Below are 9,621 nucleotides of genomic sequence, written 5' to 3'. Positions count from 1 at the left end.
CCATTCCTTTGCCATCCATATACCTATCCAATTTTTTTAAAATGACAAAATCAACCCTGCCTCTACCACTTCTACTGGAAGCTTGTTCCACACAGCTACCACTCTCTGATTAAAGAAATTCCCCCTCATGTTACCCCTAAACTTTTGCCCCTTAACTCTCAACTCATGTCCTCTTGTTTGAATCTCCCCTACTCTCAATGGAAAAAGCCTATCCACATCAACTCTATCTATACTCCCCTCATAATTTTAAATACCTCTATCACGTCCCCCCTCAACCTTCTACGCTCCAAAGAATAAAGACTTAACTTGTTCAACCTTTCTCTGTAACTTAGGTGCTGAAACCCAGGTAACATTCTAGCAAATCTCCTCTGTACTCTCTCTAATTTGTTGACATCTTTCCTATAATTCCTATAAATCTTTCCTATAATTACTTCCCCATTCTGATGTTTGGTCTGAACAACTTGACCATGTCTGCAGGCTTTTATGCATTGAGTTGCTGCCATGTGATTGGCTGATTAGATACTTGCGTTATGAGCAGGTATATAGGTGTTCCTAATAAATTGGAAACGGAGTATATTTGGTATCATAAAAGATAATAAATCCATTCAGTAATTTGAGAGAAATTTCTTTAAGATAGGATGCACAAGCACAGATTCTGATTCAGATTTATTAACCACATGTATGTTGAAACATACAGTGAGATGCGTCATTTGCATTAATCGCCAACACACCAAGAGATATGCTAGGAGAAACTGGCAAGTGTTGGCACACATTCAGTGCCAACTTAGCCTGCCCAGGAGCATGGTTTGTAAGTAGGATTGGCAATTGGCATATCGCCACTGCCACCTTGCAACTTCTCGGAGATTGAGCTTCAAGATCATGATCTGCCTGCTGCATGTATATTTGTGTGAGTGTATGTGTGGTTGCCCGTGCTATAATTTATACCTGCCTTTTTGGTATCTCAAGGGCATTTACAACACTCCAACAGACTGATTTGGAGTTTGTCCCACTAAAGATGATTTTGTGGTTTTTCCACTGATGAAATAGCACCTTTAAATAACAAGCATTCACCCTACCAGACTTTTCCATTTATTCAGTCTGCAGTCAGTTTTAAATTGTTTACATAGATTACAGTCCATTTCTCTTTATAAATGCTGTAAGTGTCCAAGTTGTTGCGTTGACCACATTCCATCTGCACTTCTGGATACATTATTCTCTGCTTCCCCTTCTCGTCAGTGGATCAGGCCAGTCAGAAAGGAACAGAGTTTAAAAATCAGCATCCCACCCTGACTCTTCATCGGGTGGCTCCCCCTCTGTGTCCTCGAGGAATGTGTCAAAGTTGCTGGTGTCTAAGGGCCCTGACACCTAGAATTGAGAGAAACATGGATAGGCGGGTCAGGGACAGAAGGGCAAACGAGCCAGTGGGCGGTTAAAGTGTCTCTAAGCCAGCCCTTTATTCCCAGGGCAGAATAATATGAGAAGGGGTAATTCTAAGGCGGTTGAAGGAAAGTATAGAAAAGATGTCTGAAGTAAGTTTCTTTTACACAGAGTGGTGTGGGTACGTGGAACATGCTACCGGGAGTGATGTCAAAGGCAGGTACATTTTAAAAGGATCTAGATAAGATTAACTTCTATTTGTCACATGTACATTGAAACGTACAGTGAATGCATCGTTTGTGTCAATGACCAAACACAGTCCGAGCATCGTGCTGGGAGCAGCCCCCAAATGTCTCCATGCTTCCAGCGCCGACATAGCATGCCCACAATTTACCAATCCTAATCCTTGTATCCTTTGTACCTCGGGATCAATAAAGTATGTCTGTCTGTCTGTCTGTTGTCGTGTGAGAGGAGAGTGGAGTACCTAGAGGAAATCCACGTGGTCACGGGGAAAGTTTACAAGCTCCTTACAGACAGCAGCAGTATTGAACCCGGATCACTGGCACAGGGAAATGTTACGCTCTGCGCCGTGCTATCATGCTGTCCTTTTGTGACAAGTAGAGGAAAGTATGGGGGTGGGAGTGATAGTAGAAGCAGATACAGTAAGAAACTCTTAGATAGGCACATGGATGATAGAAAAAGGGAGGACTATGCTGGAGGGAGATGCTAGATTGATCTTGGGGTAGGCTCAACATAGAGGGCTGAAGGGACCGTACCGTTCTCCGGGTGCGATTGCATGTTTCCCTATGACTGCTCTGCTTTCTGTCCGTGTCCCAAATGGTTAGCTGAGGGCTGATTTCCACACCGTTCCTCTCAACAATTTGATGTAAATCAGGATACTAGTTGATGGATGTGAAAGGTGAGAGTCTGGGATGGAGTTAACTGAATGTCCACACTCATGGGAGTGTTGGAGAACCAGCTTTTGTCTATTGACAAGGGAGCCCACACAACTAGTCCAAAAGCACATATACTGATCCTTGGGATTCTCCCCTTGACACTTTTGCAAATTAAACTCCACAAATTCTGGAAGGTCTCGCTATGTGTGGCTGAGCTTTCCCTGGATACATTCACTTAGCTGCTACACTAGTCCAACTTCCCAGTCTACAACAATTAGGTTGCACAAAACCACACAAACTGTCACAACACACACAAAATGCTGGAGGAACTCAGCAGGTCAGGCAGCATCTATGGAGAGGAATAAACAGTCAAAGCTTTGGGCCAAGACCCTTCATCAGGAAGGGGGCAGAGGCCAGAATAAGTTGATGGGGTGGGGAATTATTACAAGCTGGCAGGAGGCCAGCTGAGGAGGTGGGAGGTTGGGTGAGGGAGGAAAGATGAAGTGGGAAGCTGCGAGGTGATAGGTGGAAGAGTTAAAGGGCTGAAGAAGAGGGAGGAGATGGGCTGGTGAGGAGAAGAGAAAGATTGAGAGAGCAATCAAGAATGGGGAAAGAAGAAAAGAAAGTGGAGGGGCAGGAAAATACCATAAGTTAGAGAAAGCGATGCTATCAGGTTGGAGAATATGAGGTGCTGGTTCTGCAACCAGTGTGACCTCATTATGACAGTAGAGGGGGTCATGTTCAGACATGTCGGAATGGGAGTTGGAATTGAAATGAGTGGCCACCAGGAGATCCTACCTTTTTATGGTTGACAGAACAAAGCAATGAAGTAGTCCCTCATTCTACGTCAGGTCTCACTGATATAAAGGCCACACTGGGAGCACCGGATGTAGTAGATGACCCCAACAGACTCGCAGGTGAAGTATTGGAAGGACTGATTGGGGCCATGGACGGTGGTGAGGGAGGAAGTGGCCTACTTGCAGGGATAAATGCCAGGAGGGAGGGGCAAGTGGACGAGGGGCTATTTGTTAGGCTGCTGTTAGCATGTGTGAGGTGTCATCGTTCAGAAGAACACATCCTTTAATGTGGTCACTGGAGGACAGGACATGGATAAGACAGAACATGGTTGCTGGAGCTCCCCATTAAACCAGAGGAAAAGAAAAATCAAATGAAAACATTCACCTCTGTTTGGGAAAGTCCATTTGCACCAGCAATGACTGAAAAACAACTCTAATCCAAGCCAACATCTGAGATGACTTACACTTGGAACAATAGGCGGAGAGAGTGTTCCTTTCCTTAGCCCCTCAAAGTTGAAGCCTTCAAACCACCTGGAACAGAAGAAACAAGCAACCTTTATACTGAGTGATTCTGTACACAAGTGAATTTCAGAATGAGTGAGCTAGTCAACCTGTGAGGTGGTCAAAGAATGAATGCCCTTTAGACTGTTGCGTTTGCACTCTGTACGTTGGAATGACTGAAGCCCCTCCATCTGCACTGGTCTCCAGTGTTTGATCTCTTCCCAAACATTCCTTTCACCCAGGCTAACACTGAAGGAACTCAGCAGATCAGGCAACTTCTATGGACAGGAAGAAACAGTTGACATTTTGTGCCAAGATCCTTCATCAGAACCGGTTGGATTTTGGGTAGGAGCTAGAAACCAACAGTGTGGGGTTAGGGAACTATGAAGTTAGTGGTAGGGGATGGGAGATCTCCAGGGTTGATGAGGTTGGTGATAGAGTGGAAGACAATATCCTGATGACTCTTAGTGGGGTCCTTTTCAACAGGAAAGTAGAACATGTCTGGAAGTTGCCACCCAGCCTCAGAGTCAGAGGACGGTCTGCCAGACCACAACACTCCCTGTATCTACAAGCTCGATGATGAGGTTCGGATTGCTGTAGAGAGAGTGGAGGGCTTGAGGTTCAAATAGGAGAGAGAGGTTCTGAAGTTGAGACAGCTGATGTCTTGTTGGCAATTAGAGATGAAAACATCCAGAGCAGAGCATCCAAGAAGAGGAGGAGGGCTGAAGACAGGAGAGGGGGGGGGGGGGGGGTCATCGGTGTTGCTTCGGAAATCCTTGGCAAGGAGGTAGGCTCAGAGACGGTGGTAATGTTGTGGCGGGTGTGGAACTCACAGAGGTGCAGGCGCAGGGGATAAAGTTAAGACCCTTGCTGAAGACAGAACGTTCTGCCTCAGAGAGGGTAGGTCAGTGGGGATGGTGAAGGTACAGCAGAGATTCAAACTGAGGTCGGGGAGTCATGTTGGGGTGTTCAGAGAGGAAGATGGGGGACCCATCTCTCCTCTCACCTAGCGGTTAATTGGCACATTTGTTCCTTTTCTATTCCAAACACATGATCCTTCATCAGAGTTAGACTAGATTTTCCCTTCAGTGCCATAATCCCACCTCTGTTTTTCAACCCCTATCCTTCATGAATAGCTTGTAGCTGAGAAATTGTCATGTGGACAACATTGCCCGCACAATGGAACGTCTGACAGAACCTCTGCCTCACAGGTTCTGTGCTGTAGGTTCGATGTTCATCTGTGAAGCTGGCCATGTGGAGCCTGCACGTTCTCCCCTTGACCATGTGGGCTCCCTTTAATGCTGTTTTATTTAGAGCTAAGGAACGGTAACCAATACGAGGTGACCAATTAACCCACTTATCCATACGACGTTGCAAATGGGAGGAAACTCACATGGTCATGACTAGAACGTACAGGCAGCAGTGGAAACTGAACCTGGGTCACTGGCACTGTAATAGCGTTATGCTAATTGCTACACTACCACGCTACCACACTCACCCCAGTGATGAGCAGGTTGGTAATTTGTAGGTGAGTGGTATAATCTGAGATAGTGAGGATTATAGAGTCATAAAGTACAGCACAGAAACAGGCCTTTTGGCCCATCTAAATCATTTAAACTTCTTTGTCCCATTGGCCTACACCCAGACTATTCCCCCCTACCATCCATGTATTGATCCAGATTTCTCTTAAAACATTGAAATCAAAACTGCATCCACCTCTTCCACTGACAGCTGGTTCCACACTCTCACCACCCTCTGAGTGAAGAAGTTTCCCCGCATGTTCCCCTTAAACATTTCAAAATGAGATGGGATCAGTATAACTGCTGTGCTTGAGCCTGGCAGAACCATTTGTATTGACAGGAGAAGGGACAAAGGCTGGTTACTTGCACCTTAAAACCAGTGGCTCTGGGCAGATGGTCAGCCGTGGTTGGCAGATTATCTAGGAGAAAGAAAACTCCGCTCCCTGCGGCTATTCCCACTCATGGGGAAGGCTTAGGAAGTAAACCCTGAGGGAAATCTCCAGAGCTGGAGTCCCTAACACAGTCTAATGTTGGGTTCAACTCCTGCGATGTTGCTGGTGCCAAACTGTACCAGTCTCTGCCGTTCCTTTGGATTCATCAGCTGCCTGGAGAGAGGGAGCCTGCTACACGGGCAACAGCTCGCTCTCCATATTGTATTGCCCTGGCTTGCTTACCTGAACAGAGGAGCACTTCGAGTAACAGACTTAGACAACTGCGCTGCTCCAATGAGCGCTATATGAGGTCATTCTTGCCCTTGGCCATTACGCTCTATAGTGAGTCAACCTATAGCCGGGGAAGCGATGACCTCCTCCTGTTAGACTGTTTGTAGTAACTTTTATTTTATTCTTTCTACTTCTCTAATATTTATATCTGTGCACTTGTAATGCTTCTGCGACACTGTAGTTTCCAATGGGATCAAAAAAGTATCTACCAATCAAGTATACAGCTGGTACGCAACATCCGTAGTTGACCTCGTTTGTGCTTGAGGGCCAGCATGGACTCAATGGCTGGAGGACCTATTTTCATACTGTAATCCATTCAGGAACATTGTTGAAGCACATTACAGATAATTATGCACTGACTTCCTGTCTCAGATTACCTGTACTTGCCTTGGTTTGATTCACCCCCACCCTCCCTTAGACCCATAGAGAATTACAGCATGGAAACAGGCTCTTTGGCCTGTCTGGTTCCTGTCAAACTCTTATTTTGCCTTGACCCATCTACCTGCGCCTGTCCCACAGCTCTCCACTCCAATCCCATTCAGGTACTTCTCTTAACCGTTGCAGTTGGACCTGCATCCATCACTTCCAGTGGCAGCTCATCCTACGCTCGTACCGCTCTGAGTGAAGAGGTTTTCCCTGAAGCATTTCACCTTTCACCCTTAACTGATGACCTCTAGTTCTGTTCTCAACCAACCACAGTGGAAAAAACCTGCTTGTGGTTTTCCTTCTGCTTTTCATGCAGAGTTAAAACTACCTGAAATCTAACCCATCTCCAACTTCCTGTTTTGGGGCACAGCTCTGCCGACACTAACTCCATTTCATGTCCAAGACCGTCTATCGAAGGGAGACGTCCAGTTGAGGCTGGGACGAGGACGCCAGGCACAGAACCTCAGCATGGAGCTGACACCGAGGCTGGTGTTCACACACTGCTGCTGGTGTGGTTCCAGTTCCATCGTTTCTCCCAGCACTCCATCTGAACTTCTCCACACCACTCACTTGTGCTTCTGGATGTCTTTAACTCCGTTCTTTTGGTTTCCCAGCCTCTCAGAAGGATTGTCCCTGTTCAGACACAAAGAATCAGATTCAGGTTTAATATCACTGACATATCATGAAATTTATGGTTGTGTGGCAGTGATACACTGCAATACATAAAATACTATAAATTACAATAGGAAATATTCACTGTAGTCAGCAGAATCTCAGGTGACGAGGAATGAGATAGATCGGCTGGGTCAGAGGTGTTGCAACAACAACTTGGCACTCAATGTCAGTAAGACTAAGGAACTGATTTGTGACTTCAGGAAGAGGAAGTTGATGGAACAGCAGTGGAAATGGTGAGCAGCTACAAGTTCCTGGCTGTCAACATCTCCGAAGATCTGCCCTGGGCCCAGTATATTGATTCAAGAATGAAGAACCTCCAACAGGACTGTAACCTGGTCGTGGATTGGAGGCTTGCGTGTATCAATGACCCAGAGAGCTACGCTGGCTGGAGTCAGGGCTTTATGGGTTTGGCTCTTGGCAGGGTCACCCATGCTAAATAGATCAAAATGTAGAGGCCAAACTAAGAGTGCTCCACCAGTCCTCCAGGTCCAGGGTCAGCTCAGGATAATAACCCTGAGAGTTAAACAAAACTGTTTAATGAAAATCTTTCTACTTTTGAATGCAATGGTATTCCTGAGATTCCACCCGGGACTTGCATCCCTCACGGTAAACCGAGAGGACGCTACTGACACAATGAATGAAGCTGTGAACACCATCAGAGATGGAGGACCTTCACTGCTGCCCTAAACATCAGCAGCATACCGGGCAAAAGAAGAATTATGAAGAACGCACGCCAGTGGCTATATTTCTTTATGAGTTTGAAGGGATTTGGTATGTCATCAAAGAATCTGGCAAATTTCTACAGAACATTCTGATTGCATCACTGCCGACAAGGCACAGGATTGGTAAAGGCTGCAGAGGATTGTAAATCCAGCTTCCATCATGGGCACTAGCCTCACCACCATGAGAAAAGGATATGCTTCTGGGATTCCTAATATTAATGCTGAATTCCACAGGTTGAGATCTACTATTGTGTAGGCCCATAGCTCCAAATATTATCAGTAATTTAGTTACCCCTTGCTTTGTTTGCAATTTGCATATCACGTCTAATTGCTGTAAGAAATGAGGGCAGGTATTGGCCCTGTTGTCATACAGTATGGCAAAGATAGACTGCGCTTGGCATTATCTACACTTCTCTGTGTCTCATCGCCCTTGGCTCCCCTGTAGACCAAATACCAACCTTAAATATACGTTCAGTGACTCTCTCTCTCTCTCTGGACCACCCATGAGCAGGGAAATGCAAAGCCTCACAACCTCTGACAGAAGATACCTTCCCCCTTAAAAGGGCAACCTTATTCAACCACAACTAAGCGATCCACAACTCGGTGGTCACTTTATTAGGTTCCTGCTGCTGCCCGTGAGGAGGCTGGGTTTTCTCCAGGTGCTCCGGTTTCCTCCTACAGTCCAAGGATGTACCAGATGGTAGGTTAATTGGTCATTTTAAATTGTCACGTGATTAGGCTGTGAGGCTCGAAGGGCTGGAAGGGCCTAATCTGCACAGTACCTCAATTAATGAATAAGTAACTCCTGTTCCCGATAAAGTGGCCACTGAGTGTCTATTTGTGGTCTTCTGCTGCTGTAGCCCATCCACTTCAAGGTTTGACGTGTTGTGCATTTAGAGATGCTCTTCCACACACCACTGTTGTAACGTGCATTTATTGAGTTACTGTCACCTTCCTGTCAGCTTGAACCAGTCTGGCCATTCTCCTCTGACCTCTCTCATTAACAAGGTGTTTTCACCCACAGAACTGCACACTGGATGTTTTTTTTTTTGTTTTTCACACTACTCTCTGTAAACTCCAGAGACTGTTGTGTGTGAAAATCCCAGGAGATCAGCAGTTTCTGAGATACTCAAACCACCCCATCTGGCACCAACAATCATTCCATGGTCAAAGTCACTTAGATCACATTTCTTCTCCATTTTGTTGTTTGGTCTGAACAACCACTGAACCTCTTGACCATGTCTACAGGCTTTTATGCATTGAGTTGCTGCCACACAATTGGCTGATTAGATATTTGCATTAATGAGCAGGTGTACAGGCATACCTAATAATGTGGCCACGAGTGTACAACTCTTCTCAGTATTCTTTTATTTGCACAATTGGCTATTTATGTTCTTTTGTGTATAGTGTTTTGTAAATTCTATTGTATTTCTTTATTTTTGTGTAAATACCTACAAGAAAATGAATCTCAAAGTAACATGGTAGCATGTAAATATCTTTATAATAAAATTTACATTGACTTTGACTTGAAGCAAATGCTGGAGGAAGTGCTGGAGGAATTCAGCAAGTAAGGCAGCATCTATGGAGGCGAATAATGAGTCAACTTTTCAGGCTTTATGAGGATATTTTCTAATAAATGTTCTCGGGCTGAACACTTGACACTGCACTTCTCTCCATAGATGCTTTGAGTTCCTCCAGCATGTTGTGTGCATTGTTCCAGATCTCCATCACCTGCAGAACCTTTGGTGGTCATCTGTTTTATCCGTCTATAAGGTAAACATCGTCTCAGCTTCTGCATGTCAAAAACTTGCATGTTACAGTAAGTTTGTCCCTCAATCTCCCAAGCTATAAACCAGGGGTTCTCAACCTGGGGACTATGGACCCCTTGATTAATGGTATTAGTCCATGGTATAAAAAAGGTTGGGAAACCCTACTTTAAACCCACTTGCTCAACTTCCTCTATCAGGTTATCCCTGGAATGAACC

The 9,621-nt window shown here is 45.3% G+C and overlaps 1 protein-coding gene across 2 annotated transcripts in view; it reads right to left on the bottom strand.

Moving 5' to 3' along the window:
• Positions 1–843: 843 nt before the first annotated feature.
• The window catches only part of LOC140735943 (cGMP-dependent protein kinase 1-like), a 63,407-nt gene continuing 54,629 nt past the window's right edge, over positions 844–9,621 (bottom strand). Inside the window, exons 15-17 of one of the 2 annotated variants that reach the window (XM_073061563.1) lie at positions 6,810–6,872; positions 3,456–3,601; positions 844–1,365 (exon numbers count right to left, since the gene is read on the bottom strand). In XM_073061563.1, coding sequence (XP_072917664.1) covers positions 1,334–1,365; positions 3,456–3,601; positions 6,810–6,872 — 241 coding nt within the window. In that variant the 3' untranslated portion in view covers positions 844–1,333. The remainder of the gene's footprint in view (positions 1,366–3,455; positions 3,602–6,809; positions 6,873–9,621) is intronic. The other variant, XM_073061570.1, reaches the window with a different exon arrangement.

Source organism: Hemitrygon akajei, chromosome 1, assembly GCF_048418815.1.
Source record: "Hemitrygon akajei chromosome 1, sHemAka1.3, whole genome shotgun sequence".
NCBI classification, from domain to species: Eukaryota; Metazoa; Chordata; class Chondrichthyes; order Myliobatiformes; family Dasyatidae; genus Hemitrygon; species Hemitrygon akajei.
The sequence above is the reverse complement of the archived record's forward strand: the minus strand, read 5'-3'. Positions and strand labels throughout refer to the sequence as shown.